The 20,157-nt window shown below is 37.9% G+C and overlaps 1 protein-coding gene across 1 annotated transcript; it reads right to left on the bottom strand.

The window, feature by feature from the left end:
- Nucleotides 1–575: 575 nt before the first annotated feature.
- LOC142127204 (ubiquitin-conjugating enzyme E2 D2-like) lies at nucleotides 576–11,262 on the bottom strand. The gene is made up of 6 exons (XM_075194331.1): nucleotides 11,107–11,262; nucleotides 8,191–8,222; nucleotides 6,605–6,682; nucleotides 5,605–5,710; nucleotides 3,406–3,499; nucleotides 576–992 (listed from the first exon to the last, which is right to left on the bottom strand). Coding segments are annotated over exons 1-6 (357 nt in total). The 5' UTR covers nucleotides 11,108–11,262; the 3' UTR covers nucleotides 576–946.
- Between the last annotated feature and the right edge of the window lie 8,895 nt (nucleotides 11,263–20,157).

Here is a 20,157-nt window from a genome sequence, read left to right as displayed (position 1 = left end):
TCTAAAAGCAACTCGTTACAAAATATTCCTTAAGAAAAGACTGCTAAGTTGTTAGCACTTCACTTGGATAGTGCTTCTGGCACACTTTCCAAAGGTATGTGTGATAGATTGTGGAAGAATCTATTTCCTTCATCTAAATGCAACTCTGCTAGAAAATGTTCCACAAGAAAAGACTGCTAAATTGTAAGCTTTTTACTTGAAGTGTGCTTTTGGCACTCTTTCCAAATATCTCTAAAACACTCTCATGGAGTCAATTAAAACAGAGTTTGGTAATTTTAAGTTCACGAGGAAAGAAATGTTCCCGACCACGAAGGGACTTGAACCCTAACTCACTTAGGATACGACTATGCATCAGGTATGTGTTTATATGGAATATAAATTTCACTGTATTTGCTACATGGACGTTCTCTTCTATTCGCAGTGCAAACCAAAAAGTACATTGTACTGATGTAGCAGGTTTAAATACACATCTTTGAAACAAAGCATCACACAAATGACACAGTTTTCATGCATATTGCTGTAACATTTAATTTGGTGGTCAGTAAACGTATTTAACGTTGGTTGAGAGCCTCTTCACCATTTCAGGGAGAAATAAAGGATGGGTTTAGTCTCATGACCAAGGTACAGTGAAGACGCCGGCCACGTTTTAACACATGCTCCGTTTGATAAGATTATGAATCTTGGGCAATTGTATTCTGGCAACTACTTGACAGTCTAGAGCAGTTTCTGTCCAATGCTGAGCTAAAGTCTTCCCATGTGAGCATGTGCATGAAGGGAGGCAGCACAAAAACAAAACAAAAACCCAAATGAAAAAAAAGAAAAAAAAAAGGGGGGGAGGGGGGTAAATAGAGGGGAAGGTAGATGAGGTCTGAAAGGGAGGGGGAAAACAGTAATTTAAAGTTTATTCCAGCTATAATGCAGGTGTTATTTAGACTTGAAGGTAGCATCACATAGAATACTTCTGAGTCCATTCCCGGGCTATTCTGTTGTACCTGAAATTTTAGATAAGAAAAATAAACATCAGTTACATTCGATTATACATGCCCATTGTTCCTCAAATTCTTTAGCACCAAACTAATTACTCTGTACACATGAAACACTATACAAAATGCAATTACCAACAGTGCATAAGCTGTTTGCTAAATTAGACTTAAACATGAATGGTTTTGTCCGAATTACTGTGCCAAGCAAAAACTTTTGAATACAGCATCTCCGCCGACTAACAAATTATACATTTGTCAAGCAGTATCTCCTGTCCTTGATAAGCAGAAAATGGTGGAAAGCATCGGGAAGAGGGCCCTGAAACACTTGTATAAAAATTAACACTACTTTTACAATTTTGGTCATCTTCAATAGAAGAGTACTATAAACTGCTGTAAAGTAGACAATGACTTTGCATAGTGTATGTATGGGAATTTATATATTGTTGTGACAAGACAATTATGCATGCTATATCAACATGTATTTTAAGTTAGAAGTACTATTAATAGGCCCAAAGCTGTGATTGTACTTTTATAACTTAAGTCTAAGTAAATAAATTCCAGCACATATAATGAAGGTTTAGATGAAACTGTCATGTGAATTTTTTTTTTGTTTTTTTTAAATAATGACATCCTGCAAGACAAAGGCAACTGCTGATTGGAACCAGAATACAATAATTTAGACACTGTTTTCCTTTGCATCTGTTTACATAAACATTCACTTCACTTTAAAAAAAAATAAAAAAAATCTTGCTTTCTATTGAATAGTTTTCTTCTGCATTGGGCATGTTGAGAAAAAACAATATTGGTAAAACAATGTGAAAATGTAAAATGGAGGCCCTAATCAACAGATTCACTGTTGAATACAGTGAACATGAAACATGCAAACTTTACACCCTGTAACACAGCACTTTTAATTAGACTATAGGTAAGAGTTTACATGCTATTTAGCATAATTTTAGAGATCTATAAAGCTCCTAACACATTAGAAAAAAATGTTTGTTTTTTTGAACGACCACACTTTCCGATCCAATTTAACAGGGAGGGATTGGCATTTCTATTTAGTGCTTTGTTCACATACACCATACAAATCACTAGGTGTTTGCGCTTACAATTTCATGAATGGGAAAGCCAAGGACAGTGTAGGGTAAGGCAGAAGGAATTTTAAACATGTTTAGTAGATTTTCGTCATATATTGTAAATGACAGAAAATCCCCTTATATCTAGAAAACGTTAAGTCTAAAGAGTTACGGATAGAAGATCCAACACTCATCTACATAAATGCAAATAGACACAGACTGTCCTTTCAAATGCTCAGTAGACATTACCACTATGATGATAAATAACCATTATTTAATCCATGAGTAAATTAACTACCCATGAAATGTTGGCACACTAGCAACTTGCTGCTATTTACTACGCTACAACAGTTGAGCACCTAGGTAAAACAGTCACAGTAATCTTGCCTCTGGAAGTTTGTTAAACACAAAAAGTACCACTAAAAAAACCAAACTAGCAAACACTTACATGCAAATTTTTAAGATGCTCACAAATAGACATATGACAAATGGTATACTTGAAGTTACACTTTTCTAAATTATACATTTACACTCTTGTCAGATAACTTATGTTAGTTGCAACATGAAGATCCTTTAATTAAAAATGTAAATGTTCACCAAAAAGTTGATATCACTCCATTTTGTTTATAATATTTAACCATTACATTTTAGGTTTAGTGGCAATTTAATCTTAACCGATTAAAACCATATCAAAATATAGATCACAAAAGAGGCCCAACCCCTCCTCCCACCCCCAAAAACAAAGCCAAAACCAGCAGTCACAATGCATACATCTGTGTAAACAACCTGCCCCCCCCCCAAAAAAAAAACAAAACCCCATTACAAGCTTTTAGTTAGACTTCCAAAGCCCACAAAAAACAGCAACAGATTACTGTCAGGGTTTTATTTAAATTTGGCCATGCAGCACTGTCATGTGCTTATAGTCGAAAAACCAAGTGTGCCTACAGATTTAAGACTTTGCATTAATTCTACATCCACTGTATTAATTTTAATCACTCAATAAACTTGCAATCTTCCACAAAACCATTATATAAAAGCACTCTTACCCTATAACATAGCGTATTTTTCTGTCCATTCTCTCGCTAGCCTATTGTACCTAATAAATGAAACATACAACTTTTGGGAAGTAGTCACGCAAGGTATACACTGCCTCAAGCTGGGATTTCATACAAAGCAAAACTGCAAGGTTTAGAGGGGGGCAGGGGGCCTACTAAAATCAAATTGTCACTTTTTTTTTTTTAAAAAAAGGACCAACTCCTAACTCACATGGTGAAGCAGCCACCAGGTCATTTAGATCCATTGTTTTGAAGCCTTTATGCATTTGAATAAATAAAATCCATACTTACTTTTCCCTATCTGTTTTGTAGATCCGTGCAATCTCTGGCACTAAAGGGTCATCTGGGTTTGGGTCACATAACAGTGAACAAATTGACAAAAGAACTGAAAAAGGAGGAAAAAACAAAAACTTGTCAACAAAAGGAAACGACAAAAAAGAAAAGTGTGATTGTACAGTCAAAAGTTGTAGACAAGATAAGTTAGTGTTGCCAGGTTTTTGCAAGGGGGCAGGGATTTGCCAATTGGGCAAAGTGTGGCTCCTAATGGAAGAATCAGGCATTAACAAAAGGATCACATGCAAGTTGTGAGATATACAATCTTTATGATAAAGTCTGTATTTCAAACTTTAACTTTGCTCTAAAATATGACGAAAGCTGCATAATACCCCCCCCCCCCTCCCCCCCCAGATGAATTCTCCGCTCATTAGCCATGCAAATTAACTCATTTAGATATATCCCTTCACTGGAACTAAAAAGGAGTTATTGTAAAGAAACCACCGTGATAATGTATTGAAAAAAGATCTTGTGCAAATTTGTTTAAATGTTATCAGCACAATTCTGATTTACTAACGTATTGGAGAGCAGCTGCCTACAACCAACTGCAGGGCAGGGGCGGATCTAGATAATTGGTGTACCGGGGGCGATTTAGGCCCCGCCCCCTTTCTGCCTTCTGAGGCTGCCCACTATGTGCAGGTCCGTTCTGCAGTGACCGTGTGCTGCCCGAATGCGCCGATTGTGTTTTAAACACAATCAGAGCATTCGGGCAGCACACGGTCACTGCAGAACGGACCTGCACATAATGTGCAGCCGTCGGCAGCAAGCCCCTGCTGGGGGGGGGGGGGGGGGGCGATTGCCCCGATCGCCCCCCCCCCCCCCCCCCCTGGATCCGCCACTGCTGCAGGGCCAATGAATATGGAGCTGTGAATAAAAAGAAACAGTTTTTGGAGATTCTGGTTTGCAGCGTTTCCAGTCTTAACCCAAAAGGTTGCTATAGCATTACAAACCACTTTGCAGCAACATGTACAATATAAGAAATTTCTATGGGCTTATGTTTGTGAACAGATCAGCGACAGCTGGGGAGTTTTTTCATCAGGCATTTGGCACTATGATTGAAACACACATTGAAAGTAGATGTTGTGCTGCTTCCTTAGTTCAAGAAATCTTGCAAGATCACAATATGCCAGATAAGGCAGTACCAAGTAAATCAGTTCTCCCCTTCCTGCGAGCACCATCGAATAAACAAACGAGCAAAAGCCAAATTAGATAAATTTTATAATCAATCCTTTTGGACTGGTAAAGAATTAAAAAAGTGTAGAGAGGGTAAATAAAAATTTAGACGCACACATTCACATTTAAAATATACAGATGAAACAGGCACACCCAAATTTTAAAAAGATGCTTTGCCATGAAGATTTTTCTAGAGTGGAAACACTGGTCATGAAATGGTTAATTGCAGATACAATTTTCAGCTTTGAGTCAAAGTGCATAGCATACATTGTCCATTGAAGGTTAATACTACTACCAACATTCCAAATTAGGAGCTGTATGTGTTTTTTTGCCAAAGCAGACCTGATCATGTTAAGTATAACATTTCCTTGCTCCATCAAGAGCCTGCAAAAAGTTGACGTGTGCAATATAAAAACAAAACAAACCACTGGGAGACATCTATGTAAATTGATTAAAAATGCAAAAGTATAATGGCTAAAAACTTCAAGTCTAAAGAGATCACTTTGGGCGCAAAACTTCAAGATGTATTCCCTTAAATGGACTGATTATTCTATGCAGAAAGCAACAGCGGTCACATTATAAACAAAGAAACGATTACAGTAACTCAAGCAAATGTTGGTAAAGAGAACACTTTAAAAAGGTAATTGAATACAAAAATAATTTCGCTCAATTAAAATTATGGCAAGTACTCAAACTTATTGGAACAACATCTGATACTTGAAATAGGACTTATGCCTGTTGAATCATCACTAACCATGGAAGCAAGCTAGATTAGATCGATCCCCCCCCATGGTTACAGATGTAGCTACAGGTCAGTCAACATCTGAAATTGCAGCTAAAGTACTGTACATTTCCTAAGTTTAAGCATGCAATTTCAGGCAGAAGTCTTATTTTAACAGATTTGAAAAAGGTAGCAATATTTGCGTATTTTTAATTTGGCAATTTGAATATAGATTTACTGAAACAAATCTTTAGCATACTCACCCTTAGAAATAGTTAAAGCTGGGGACCACTGTGATCTGAGAATATCAAGACAAATGCTGCCATTGCTGTTAATATTTGGATGGTAGATTCTTGTGGTAAATGCAACCTGTTAAAGAAAAAGCAAACACAATATTGACTTTGTGGACATGCCTTACAATACAATTTTAAGGACTCTCGCATAAGGCATTAATGGGCACTAAGCATGTGGAGTCAAGTGTCAAAATGCACATGAACTGCAGAAGGCTTTGGAATTATTGATCCCACTACCCATCACTAGTTCACACACAAACACTAAACAGTTAAATTAAGCATGTTAAAGTTTAACGGTGTTTTAAGAGTAAAGGGGATGCCGCACCCTACTGCGATTTTAAAGTGCTGTGCATGCACCACTCCACATGCAGAGCTTTAACACTTGAATGTTTAGCTTTCAGGGGTTGTACGAAAAACAAAAGTTAACAGTAGGTGTTCTTTAGAGAATGGATTAAATCTTTTACATAAGTGTGGTACATAGGAGATCTTTAAAAATATATTCACTGAAAGTTTGTTTTAGTCACCACTAGCACATCCCAATCTAGTAGGACTGGAGACCCTATGCCATGGATATGCACAGTACTGATGAGCTTGTCTCTGCCAATGCTGCACTGAGAAATTGCAAAAATCACCCAGGAAATGTAGGAAGTAGACATTGCTATGTCTCTTACTCTCCAACACAGATGTTGATTAAACAGGTCTGCTAGCTTGAGTGCAAATAAAGCAAGTTTCCATCCAAAACATAAAGAGGGCGTAGAGTCAAGTATACAGATATTACAAACATGTTTAAGGATCTGAAGTTTTAAAGAACTAGAGAATATGCTTGCTTTAAAACAATCAAGTCCAGTTTTAGGCTTATGCACAATCAATAAAACACATCTGACAGCTTATAAGCCTATGTGTTTTTTTCCCCCCAAGACGAATTGAAAATAAAATGAAAAGCTTTAAAATAATTCTAACAGTTACATACTTTGGGAGGTTTGAAGGGGTAGTCTGTTGGGAAGTGAATAGTCAAGAAAAACACACCGCCTTGGTATGGACTGTCATTCTGAAAAAAACCAAAAAACAGATTACTGTTAAATATATTGTAACAGAAAGTATTTCTAAGTTAGCAAATTGTTTTTGCACATTATCCATTAAAAGGTGGCGGGAAGGAGGTGGAAATCCTTTTACCATGGGGATAATAAGCCAATCACCAGATTAAACAAATTCAGCAAGAAGTCTTAAATTTGAGGACAAAAAGAAAAGAGAAAAAAAAAAAACCAAACAAAATAGCCTCTAAGTTTTGAAAACTGTCAGCACTCATTCATGAAATTATGCTCCTACACCTCTTGCACTAAAGTGCAAGGAATGAATAGTGCCTGCACAGACTGTTCACAAATGCCTTGAAGTAGCCCTACTGTTAAATAACACTTACCTTACATATTATAAAGCCCTGTCTCATAGGAGTCCCTTTACTCATGGATGTTTGATTGTTCGTTATCCCACCAAAAGAAATACTCCATACCAGTGACTTGTGTTTCATGTACGATCTTGTCCAGAACAGCACTTTAACGCTCAAGTAAACAATAAATGCAGGTTCCAGATCAATCGAACCCTATACCATGCATGCTGAGTGCACAGCTAGCAATAAAATGTGTGCTATATGTTGTCTGCATCACTGGCATTAACATTTTCTGTTCTAATAACCATTCTCAAATAATTCTGCAGGAAATTATTCAATACAGAAGATTCAGTTCATCAGTAAAAGAAATAATGTTTTTTCCATTTTAAAAAACCCCACAAGCTTTAACACCTTTGCTGCTTAGCCTATTTTGGGATATTTTGAGCTGGTCACATTCACATCAATATCAGTAATGTGTGCGCCATATCCACACAAATCATACCTTTGTATTTTCTGAAGTCAAAGTATTCTGACAAAAAAAAAAACATTAGTCTGCTTATATGTCCTGTCACAGCAAAAATCATCTAACCCAAATTGCCAAGAAGCGTTTATTAAAGAAGTACTTTGCTGTTCTCTCTGGCATCAATCCACCTTTCCAAAATAGCATGAAACTACAGTTTATAATAAAATCTGCACGCAAAGATTTTTTTTCTCTTAAATGCAATGCATAAAATATGTGCGAACAATATAGGTAGCCCAACAAGCATACCATTTCAAAAACTAGTAGACACCCTACCACATTAAATAAGGTTATCAGTGTATTTGTAGTGTTTTGTCAAACTATTAATGGAGCCCCTCATTTGAAAACGCCCCAACCTCTCCCATCACCCACAGTGTGGGAGGGAATGGTTAAGTACAATTTCACTTTTGAGCCCACCACCGTGCCAAGGACAAATCCCACTCATAATTAGCACTGGAATCGTTGAAACATATTTAAGTAGCCAATTTGTAAAACAAGATTCAGTGCCATCAAACGTAGACAATACCACCATATAGGTAGACAGTTTGTTCCCCCTAGATGACCTTGCACAAAAAGTATGTGTAAAAAGGAAGGTATTCATTAAATTGTGGACGATGTATTTTAGTCATTAGCTAAATTGTTTAATACTCACAGGGCCCATAATTGTTGCTTGCCAATGAAACACTGCAAAGAAAAAAAACAGTTATGAGAGGGGGGAAAAAAAAATAATGGTTGATTTTTGTAATTTTTTAAATTTTATTATTTTTAGCTGTCTCCAATTGAGGCTTCACATTTCATTCACGACATGTACAGCAACCAGAAAAGTAGTACTCAAAGTACCTAATTCCAAGGGGGAGGGGACGATTCAATTTACAGTTACTTGTGAAAATAAAGCAGCACACACATTACTACTACAATAGTGCGCATTATTATGCTTGCAGCTCTGAGCAGAAATCTGCGCTAAAATTATGGAACTAACGGTAATGAGTGGGCCGCGTTATTCTCATGAGTAACGCTGTCAATTGAATTCCCCTGTAGCTGTTCGATAATCCAATTGTTTACCAAGAGGCATGTCAAAGCAAATCCTATTTACTTAATTACTTGGACCCAATCACTTTACAGGTAAAACCCCTTAAAGAATTACTTTGGGTAGTCCCTTTGCACTTAAGACCTGTGTGAAAGGCTTATATGATCCTCCGATATCAATGACCCCTCTTAAATTGCCATTTATAAGGACCAGAATGCAGTTTAACAGTAATTGACTGGAATACAGCTCAAGTGAATGTGCAAGTCTTAGTTGCAAAGCTATGCTTGTACAAATTGCTATAATCTTACTATTGGGAATATAGCTAGTTATACAGTCACTTCATCTGCTTATATTTTGTATTCCAAGGCAAAGAAAGCAAACAACTATGTTTTCATAGAGGTTGCAAGATCTGAAATTATTCCCTCCCTACAGGTTTGTGCGTTTCATTTATTTCTGCATGTACATTCATAAAGACCTTGCAATGTATTTTATTATATAGCTGGGGAAGAAATAAATTTGTTAGCTTTAGTGTAGTTATGAGGAAACAGATATGTAGCTGCACGTGGGCAGATCCTGCGTTTCGACCATACATGCGGGGGATTTCAGTTACTGGTGCTTATAGCCTGTAAAGCTCATGTGGACAGCAGTTCAGGTAGCTACTCATGATCTACCTCACACACCTTATTTTCACAAATAAGTATCTAAAACTTGTGGAAAACTGATAATTGACAGTGGCACTATGGAACCTCAAACCGAAAGTTTCAAGGATATACTAGACTAGCAGCTTTGTTCAGTCGTTGGGACACCAAGCAGAGTTGCTATTGTGCAGCTGGAGTCCGAGCCTAATTATGAATATGCTGGACAACGCCTCAACTAGCTGGATTGCTTGTTCCCAAAACTAAATCAGCATCTATCCCAACTACTCAATTTACCTTCCTCTTTATACTACTCTCGTTCAACCCACATTAGCTTCAGACTCCTTTTCAGCATCTTCTCTCACTCAATTACCCCCCCACCAAATTCTGGGAACAGTTTTCCCACATTACTCTGCATCCATGAACTATTCTTACTATTCATCCACCTACATGCACCCAAACAAAATGAGACAAGCATAACAAGCATCACACCCACAAAACATGCCAATATACACTATATTTCTTGCCCTGGCCCTTCTCATGGCTATTGTCGGATCTCTGACCAACCCAATTTCCACTAACTGCTCACGCTCCTCGTGTCACTAAAACAAACTCCCTATCCACCCAATACTTCCAATGCCACCAAACTTATTCACACCTCTCCATTACCATCCTGGACCGAAATATTTGTTTGTAACAAACGCTCATTCATCTATAAATTCAAAAGCCTTGACATTACAGAAACCTGGCTCATCTTCTCTAGCGCTACATCTCCCACAGCCCAATGGCAAGACCAATTAGCAGACAAAATAAGAGTGTAGGTGTCCTACTTGCTCAATACAACACTCACTGTTTCTTGGAAGGCCACCCAATCTTCGCGCCATCTTTGAGTTGCTCTTTTACATCACTCCCTCACACCCAGTCAAGTCACGCTATTCAATGACAACTATGAGAGTAGGTAGGTCAAAGGGTAGGATACATACAAGATAGAAACCACAGGTGACTTCAACAATTCTATTGACAACCCACTGTCTTTGCCACCACAAAATCGCTTTGCTTACTACCTCATTCGGAGTCTCCCAGCTGACTTCATATCCCACTCACTAGGTGGACACTCCCATGACCTTGTCTTTTCCCACTTCAGGCTCTAGATTCTCCAACACTGCCTTGAGCTCTGACCACAAACTCCAATTCTTCAGCCTTCCCTACAATTATCAGAATATGCACTTTTTCCAAGATGCAACCAAAATTTACCTACTACAACTTATCTAGAATTCCACGCCCCTGTCAATCTGTCCTAAATACCACAGCAAGACTTCTATTCTCTTTACCACTCTGCAAATCCTTACACTGACTACCCATTTTCTTCAGAATGAATCTACTTATTCACCTTCACTTACAAAATCCTCAATAACTTATGCATGTCAATGCCTCTTAGATCTGCTCCTGGCAGCACTTCATTTTTCACCAATAACCACCTCTGCCAATGAAAAAACTTCTGCCATGCTGCTACTCTTCTATGAAATACTTTACACGTCAGACTCCTCCTGTTCTCACAGGACAGGAGGAGTCTGAAAAACCCACTTCTTTATTAGAGCCTACCCTTGATTCACTATACTACTCAGTAGTACAACTCCACTGCTTTCCCGCATTTCCACTGACCCAACACTCCTTTGTCTCAGCTTTGGCCTTCTCACAAGGTTGCAAATTCATGAGGGCTAACCAGTTTTCACTTGTGCATTTAATTGCTTGCTTTGGATGTACGTTTAATGTAGGCTATGCTTTCCTCAAGGGTTTGCAAACGAAATGAACAAAATTATATAATAAAACTAAATGGATAATCTTAAATGGAACTTTCATTCTTAAGTAAAACATCGAGTAAGTTTAAGAGGTAGCTATTGCTTACTATCATCTCCAACTGGGCCTGCAGAACATTGTGCTGGAGGATCACGAGCCAAATCATTCAGTTCCTGCAAATGAAAAATAAATAAATAATTGAAACCCAAATAATGCAGGGTTTACCTTAGTAGCAGGCTACAAGCTGAACACTAAACAGAAATACAATGCACAGTACAAACCAATGGGCTTCAAATAAAATGGCAGGAGCAACAAGTAGCAAGGGGAGAGTAAGTTATGGATGGGCAACAATATCAAAAGCAAATGTTTATTGAAAAGTAAAATACGACCTGCAGAAGAAACTACAGAAGGGACTACAGAAGAAACAAAGCTAAAACTAATTCAGACTGTCAATGAAAAGGTGAGGGGTGGTACTTTAAGGCAGTTTAAAAATCAGTATGATCAGGTGTCTTGCCGTGTCCTAGTTAAGTGCCATGTACATTTAGTGTACCAACATGACCCAGTAAAAGGTCAGTAAGATAAGTCATTTTAGACTGCCATTTCAGCTTATAAAAGACCTCCTTAGGCTACTGTCAGAACTATGTATTTCAGGCTCATTTCAGAAGAGTTAAAGGTGCTCACAGGGAGTATAAAGACAGTAATAATTTCATTGAGCATCACATAAATTAAAAGTCTATCAATCCTGTAAAAAGTCTATTTGATGTTTCTACCTTGAAACTCAGAGCCTCTACAACAGATTAGATTACATTCAAGTAAACCTAAAATTCCACCTTTTTTTTTGGACACACACTATACTCGAAGCTGGTTACACACTTGCTGAACTTACCACATGGTGTGGGTGTCGAGCAACAGTATCCATGTGTCTAATTTGGCTACACATGTAGGAAACTTGGCTACGTGGGACTTATCCACTTCAGACATCACTTGAGCCTGCTAAGATGACTGCATACACAGGTCAACAGAGGCCGTTTTTACCAACATGCTTGATAATGACCGAATTGTCAGCACCACACTTACAACACCAAATTAGTACTAAACCATGCAAGTGTTCTTCTGAGTATCTAATAAAGGCAAAGTTTACAGACCAAACCAGTCATCAATAAAAGATTTTACGTAAACTAATTTGTGTTAAGCCTTCTCATTATCTGGGATGCTCTCAACGGCAAACCTTGGGGTGTGGGTGGGCGCTTTATAACATTGATAAGCCCCAAAGAGTATTAACTGCCTGAAGACAGAATTGTATCCACTCATTTGCTCATGTAACAGTAAAAACCCAAATGGTAATATGACTGCTATGCAACATAGTGTCGGTACTTATTTGCATGTTGTCACTATCAACTACCTCAATCTCCATTTTTATCAAGGTTTCAGGAAGCCAAACTGAAAAACACAAAGTATTCAAACATTCCTTACTTAAGTCTGTTGCTATACTATGTACAAAAGCACTTAAGTCAAAAATTTCCACCGATGACTCCCCAAACCTATTACTGCTGTATCAAGAACCCATTTTTTTTTTTTTTTTTTAAACACAACTATTTATAGAATACATCACACAATGTATATATACAGAGTAAGTCAAAATAGGCCAAGATAAGTGACATTATATACAACTGGTATTTGCTGTATGGAAGCCCGAGATATTACACAGAACATACAGTCCATTATATTGGGACATCAACACAATTCTCATATTTTGGGCTCTATACACCACCAGAATGGATTTGAAATGAAACATACAAGACGTGCTTCAACTGCAAGATTTGCTTTAACTGCAGACTTTCAGATTTAATTTGAGGGTATTTACATCCAAATCAGGTGAACAGTGTAGGAATTACAACGGTTTCTATATGTGCCTCACACTTTTTAAGGGACTGAAAGTAATGGGACAATCGACTCAAAGCTATTTCATGGACATGTATGGACTATTCCCTCGTTATTTCATCATCAATTAAGCATGTAAAAAGGTCTGGAGTTGATTCTAGGTGTGACATTTGCATTTGGAATCTGTTGACGTCGACTCTCAATCCAAAGAGCTGTCACTATCAGTGACGCAAGCCATCATTAGGCTGAAAAATCAAAACAAACCCATCAGAGAGATAGCAAAAACATTAGATGTGGCCAAATCAACTGTTTGGAACATTCTTAAAAAGAAAGAACCCACCGGAGAGCTCAGCAACACCAAAAGACCTGGAAGACCACGGAAAACAACTGTGGTGGATGACAGAAGAATTTTTCCCTGGTGAAGAAAAACCCCCTTCACAACAGTTGGCCAAATCAAGAACACTCTTAAGGAGGTAGGTGTATGTGTGAAAGTCAACAATCAAGAGAAGACTTCACAAGAGTGAATATAGATGCAAACCATTTGTGATCCACAAAAACAGGAAGACCAGATTAGAGTTTGGCAAACAACATCTAAAAAAGCCATTACAGTTCTGGAACAACCACCTATGGACAGATGAGACAAAGATCAACTTGTACCAGAGCGATGGGAAGAGAAGAGTATGGAGAAGGAAAGGAACTGCTCATGATCCAAAACATACCCCCTCATCAGTGAAGCATGGTGGTGGTAGTGTCATGGCGTGGGCATGTATGGCTACCAATGGAACTGGTTCCCTTGTATTTATTGACGATGTGACTGCTGACTAAAGCAGCAGGATGAATTCTGAAGTGTTTCTGGCAACATGATTAGCTCATATTCAGTCAAATGCTTCAGAACTCATTGGACGGCGCTTCACAGTGCAGATGGACAATGACCCGAAGCATACTGCAAAGGCAACCAAAGAATTTTTAAAAAGGCCAACAAGTGGAATGTTATTCAATGGCCAAGTCAATCATCTGACCTGAATCCGATTGAGCATGCATTTCACTTTATGAAGACAAAACTGAAGGGAAAATGCCCCAAGAACAAGCAGGAACTGAAGACATTTGCAGTAGAGGCGTGGCAGAGGATCACCAGGGATGAAACCCAGCGTCTGGTGATATCTATGCGTTCCAGACTTCAAGCTGTAATTGACTGCAAAGGATTTGCAACAAAGTATTAAAAAGTGAAAGTTTTCCCAAAATAACACACCTCTAGGAGTTTAACGTTTTTTGAATCTCTGTGTCTCAGGTCACTCTGTCCTTCACATTCCCTCTCAACTATATATAAGCTTTTGGTACAATATCTATTTGTATCCCCTCCGAAATTTAACAGAGTGGGCAAGAGATCTAGGAGTCGAGTTACAAGGGGCAGACTGGTCTAAAATTTTCCAGGCAGCTCACTCGTGCTCTCCTAATGTTTCAATTCTAGAAACTCACTATAAGGTAATTACCAGGTGGTACAGATGCCAGGCTCATTTGGCGAGGGTCTTCTGCAGGGTGCCCGACATTTGTTGAAGATGCAACCATGGTTCTGATACTCTTTTGCATATCTGGTGGGACTGCCCCATGTTGCAAACGTTTTGGTCACAGGTGGTGAGCATCATGCAGAAGTTGCTAGGTCAAAACATAGCCAACACTCTGGTGTTCTGGCTGTTAAATAAAGTCGATATGCCAAGTTTTAAAAAAAAAATCTCTCCTAAAATTCTCAGCAGCGAAGGCAGTGATTCCAGTGAAATGGAGATCAACTACGCCTCAGAGTATTCGGGACTGGTCTAATAGATTGGCTCCATATTATCATCAAAGATTTTTTGACAAAATTCATTTCTAAGATTAATTCTATTTGCCGATTTCCACATTGTTGAGAAAATATATATCTATATACACAGGAAACGTGGGTAGCAGCAGCCTATATCAACAACCAAATAACAGAAATAAAGCACAAGATCAATATAATAAGGCGCTAGCAACCACACTGTAACCACCAGTTTATATAATTGGTATAAAAATGTGCCAGATGTTCAGTCCCACAATAAACACATATAGCTCAATTGAAGAGCGGCAGCCGCAGATGACTTGTGTCCAGATGGTAAATCCGGAAGAATTGAGGTAACTGTTGATAGAGAAAACAAGTAGGGCGCCCAATGTGTAATATCAGATAGAAATGGGGACGATGTAATAAACTGCGTACCGTAAGGATTCCAGGATCAAGTGGTATGGTAGGAGTTCCTCTTCAGAGGTAGTACCTCCCCCTCACCCACAGGATGATGACAATGTGGATATAAAAGCACATATAGTGTAGTATAGTTGTGTTATGTAACACCAATTGTGATAAATCCTCCACCACTATCAATAGTGGAAGCCCAACAACCAAAATGGCTTGATATTAGGTATACACCTCCAAATAAAAACAAAAAATCTGCGTACCAGAAATCCTGTTATACAAGTAGCGTATGTGTGCTCAGGGTCAACAGTCCATCATAGTATAATCGATCAGGCAAATATCATAGGCGGACAGACAAACACAAAATTGCCATGTCAGAGTAAAAAATAACACTTTAATAAAAAAGCAGTATGAACTCACATGAGGTACAGAAATGATGCCAGTAGAGTAACAGTAGCTCAACGCGTTTCGTCCCAACACCGTGGGACTTCCTCAGGAGCAGATACACCATGACTGTATCAGTCAAAAGCACCGGCTTTTAAACGGGTGGACGCGCCATATTGGCGCATGCGCAGAACCAATGTGTAACGCGCAAGCGCGAGAATAACTTTATTAACAGACACACTGGTAAACAAAAAACGGAATAGAGAATTTGCTCTGTGCTTTTTTAAAATACAAACACTATTATAATCCCATATGGGAAATTAACTCAACCACTAATAATCTAGCCATATTGACTCCAAAAGACGGAATAGTACTAAAGAATTTGAGCAATAAAAACAAGTGTTATAAATACCATAAATATACAGCCATAATAACTCCCTACAGATATACGGTTATAAGGTTAACCTAACAATAGTATGAATGCATTAATATACAAAGTATATATAGAACAGGATAACCAGAGATATACAACAATTAAATCCCTAAGGTCATGTAATCATATAAACTAAAATGCATATAATCTAATGCAAATCATTGTACTAAAATTTGGACCATAAAATTAATAAAAATTAATAAAAGGATGGGATAATTGTTAAAGAAATGGGGCTATTTCATACATCTCATTTAAACCAGTAGGTATTAGAGTCCCCAATTGGAATATCCAAAACATTTCCCGTTGGGAAAGTTTTCGTTGTAAGTCGCCTCCTCTTGACTTAAGTGATACGTTCTCCAGGGCCATAAATTTAAGATGTTTCCTATCCTTTGACTGACCTACTCTAACATTATGTGATTAGAACATACACATTGCTTGCCACCGACTATTGTGATTCTACTATTATGGATGTTTTGACCTTATCTTATCCAGCTTATGCGCCATCTTTAGTTTCTCCAATTAAGCCTTTCTGTGTCTTACCACAGGCTGCTTTCCTTCATGGTCACCCAGGGGCATAGCAAAGAGCCACAGCACCTAGAGCATGTCCCCCTCCTCCTGGATTAAATCCTGCACTCCCCAAAGGTTCTCCTTGCAGAGTGATGGGGCCGATGAAGTCTTGAAGATGCATACAGTATTTCAGCGGGGTCAGATGAGTGAAGAGAATGGTAGAAAAGAGGAAGTTGCAATACTTGCAGCAGGAGATTATGACAGAATGGTAAGAGTATTGTTTGCACTTTGGTTATTAGTAGAACATATTCTATCACAACTTTGGAGGCAACAGAGCTGTGAAAGAGACTGTATGTGAGGAGAAAAGCAGAGGGTGTTGTCAAGGATGACACCAAAGTAACAAAAATTGTGTTGTCGACATTGAGGGAGATGTGGGAGAAGGTGGTGACTCTAAGAAGATGATAAGCTTTGTTTTGGACATATTAGAAAGCAAGATAGAAAAGAAAGTCCTTATTCCTTTATGAATAAATACTGGCAAGGCTGTACGCGGGCATATTTCTTTTCTATTTTGCTTTTTATTTTGTATTTCTGTGGAGCATCTATTTATATATATATTTTATACTTATGGTAACAAAAGCAATGACAATGCAATATAGTAACCGGACAAATTTTTCAGTACCAGACCAGTATGAAACATCCATTTTATTAGATTCATGAGCTGATCTCACACAGTAATAGACAAGTTTCAATTCGGTTGCTTCAAGTATTTTACTATTTGTTGGCACTGCTTGGCTTTAATATTTTATATCTATCTTTATATCCTGTAACACATAGAGGGGAAAGGAATAGGATAAGGGATATGAAAGTAATTTAGGAAAAGGGCATAGGGAGCAAAGAAGCAGGGCCACCTTAACTACTTTACAGGCCCCCGGGCAATGCAGTGCACCGGGGCCCATATATATATATATATATATATATATAATCCCTCCTGATGAAGTTCAAACTGTACGAAACACGTTGAGGCTGTTCACTATCACCCACTCCTGGTACATTTGAGGCTATACTGTCTTCCTGATCTTTGAGAGTGATCCCTTTGAGAACTTCTGTGTGGAGCCCATTGGTGTTTACCTCTTGAAATATCCAGAGATCTACACTGTTAAGCAGTATTCCCTTTATCCCAGGATTTCAGATAAGCTTTTAAACTTTATATACATTGTGAGTGTGCATTTTTTATATGCTGAATAAATTATTTGTATATAAATACTACACTATATGGCTCTTTCCTCTTATAATACATCGGCTGAGTGGAGTTTGTGAGCCGTGACTGTGCTGTGACCGGTGATCCAGATATATCATATCCACGCAAGCTATCTATACATCTGTTCCTGACCTACTAGGCTGATTGGAGGCCACGTTCAGGCATTCCAGATACAGATAAGCTGTTTATTTATACCTGTTTGGTACGCTGCCACCTATTACTTTTTATTATATTTCACGGGTGCCTTTGACATTCTTTCTTTTGCTTTTCTCTGTCTCGGTTTCGGTATATGGTTGGAATCTATTGGAAACTGGACGATATTGATCTTACCAGCCAGACATATATTTAAGTCTGCATTTCCGTTATACTACAGTACTTATTGACTGTCTGGGTGATTTAAACCAGCTAACACTGTTCTATTTGGCGCCACTGTTCCTCCTACCTTTGTATACATTGATGATATATATATATATATATATATAGTGTGTGTGTGTGTGTGTAAAATATATATATATGTATGTAAAAAAACTGATTATGTGTATATATATATATATATCACTTTTTTTACATATATATATATATATATATATATATATATATATATAGGGGCCCCCTTAACTTACCTTAAGTCCGATCCCCTTCGCGCTGAGTCTCTTCTGCGCTCCTCCATGCTGTGCTTGCAGGCTTGCAGTGAATGTTGGGCATGGCATCATGCCCAACATTCACTGCGAGCACAGCACGGAAGAGGGGACCAGGGAGGGAGCCAAATCGCCAGCTGATGTGACCGCGTGACCGCAATGTAAGTATTTTCTTTTCTTTTTTTTTTGCAGCAGCATTTTTTTTTCAGCGCTGCCTCGGACGGGCCCCCTTGCCCGCAGGGCCCCCGGGCACCTGCCCATTGTGCCCAATGGAAGAGATGGCCCTTCAAAGAAGGGCAGTCCAACAATGGGAAATCCGGAGCGCAAGTCCCTCAAGTTAAACCCAGGGAGGGGACAATTGTTACATTTATACCAAGGCATCCAAGCCTTATGGAAGGCAGCAACAAAATCTTTAAGTAGAGCAGAAACATATTACTTTGAAGCTAAAAAAAAAGTCAATTTAATAGTATTATTACTATTATTATTCTTATTCTTATTCTTATTATTTATTATTATTTAATACTATAATATTATTATAATTAGGTAATAAGGAGATTGCTCTTATGTGCTTAAGTTTAAAACACTTTATATATATTGAAAATAAAATGGTTGGTTGAGTGGAGAAAAGTGTTTGGTTAGAGAGGAGAATCAGTTATGTTTGAATTAAGTATAGTATTCTACTCAGTACAGTTATTTTATAGTGTTTGTTCTACCAAACCATGAAATAGTGGGTCCCAGGCAGCTAGGTCTGGCAGAATTGTACTTATTTATGGGATGACAGTGCTGAGTATACTCTTTTGTGTATATTCCAAAGTATTGAATGGATGATGAGTGGCAGAGAAATGTAAGCTCCAATACATTTTAGGGAAGATGAAGGGTCAGGGCTTTAGATTTGGAATGATTTATTTTTTTAGCCCAATAAAAGTTGAATTACATTTGTTTAATATGTTTGACAAATGAATGTGAGGTTTAATAAGAGTCATTAATACATCATTCATGAACAGAGGTATTTTGAATTGAGTAGATCCTACCAGTACTCCCAAAATATCCTGGTTGGGTATAATTCTTGCTGAAAAGGGCCAATGGAATGGTTAGACAAGTATTAATCAAGAGAGACGTGTAAAAAGTGAGATGTTACATAATGTTACCATTTCAGGGATAACATTATATTACTTACAATAGTTATGCAGAATGTGTAGCGTTAATAAATTCTGTCTCTCTTAGATCATAGACTGGTAATGTAGTAAGCTGTCATTGCTCAGGTAAAGATACCAATAAATGAGTTCCTATGCTATTAGATCGGAAAAAGGGAGGAACCATACCAATGTGTGAGATCATATTAACCATAATTGAGGTTTTAACAGCCTAATTATATTTAAACAATCTTAATTATCAAGTAAGGAACACTATCATACATTATCAGCTATAACATATTAGACTTATAACTTGATCAAGTAAAAGTAAGTCCTACTGCCTATTTGTAGTTCATTAGCAAATTAACTCTTGAAAATTGGGGTTTGTAGGGTTAATATGTCTCCCATTGTTTGCTGGAGAGTCATCTAGATCTGTCTCTAAAGTACAGTGTAACTTCAGGTGAAGCTTTTTTTCCCTTTGTTGCACAAATTTGCATGATAAAAGGTTTGGTAGTTATCTGTAACAATTTATAGAATTAGTCTCTTGCAGAGAGTCAGAAACTCTGGATGTGTAGAGAGTGTGGACTTACACTGCACTTCGTATATTGAGTTCAGTGCTTTTGAGGGATATATATGAATTCAAAGGTGGAGAGAAATCCTCTTACAAACAGCCAGAAAGTTTATATACTTAGGCTAGTTGCTAGAAGCAAAATAGTCTGTTAGCTT

This window comes from Mixophyes fleayi, unplaced genomic scaffold (genome assembly GCF_038048845.1).
Source record: "Mixophyes fleayi isolate aMixFle1 unplaced genomic scaffold, aMixFle1.hap1 Scaffold_29, whole genome shotgun sequence".
NCBI lineage: Eukaryota > Metazoa > Chordata > Amphibia > Anura > Limnodynastidae > Mixophyes > Mixophyes fleayi.
The sequence above is the reverse complement of the archived record's forward strand: the minus strand, read 5'-3'. Positions and strand labels throughout refer to the sequence as shown.

Coding starts and splice junctions, on each gene's coding strand:
- LOC142127204 (XM_075194331.1), bottom strand. Junction 6,683..8,190: donor AAGCAACAATTATGGGCCCT/GTGAGTATTAAA, acceptor GGTTTTTTTCAG/AATGACAGTCCATACCAAGG. Junction 5,711..6,604: donor ACCCCTTCAAACCTCCCAAA/GTATGTAACTGT, acceptor TTTCTTTAACAG/GTTGCATTTACCACAAGAAT.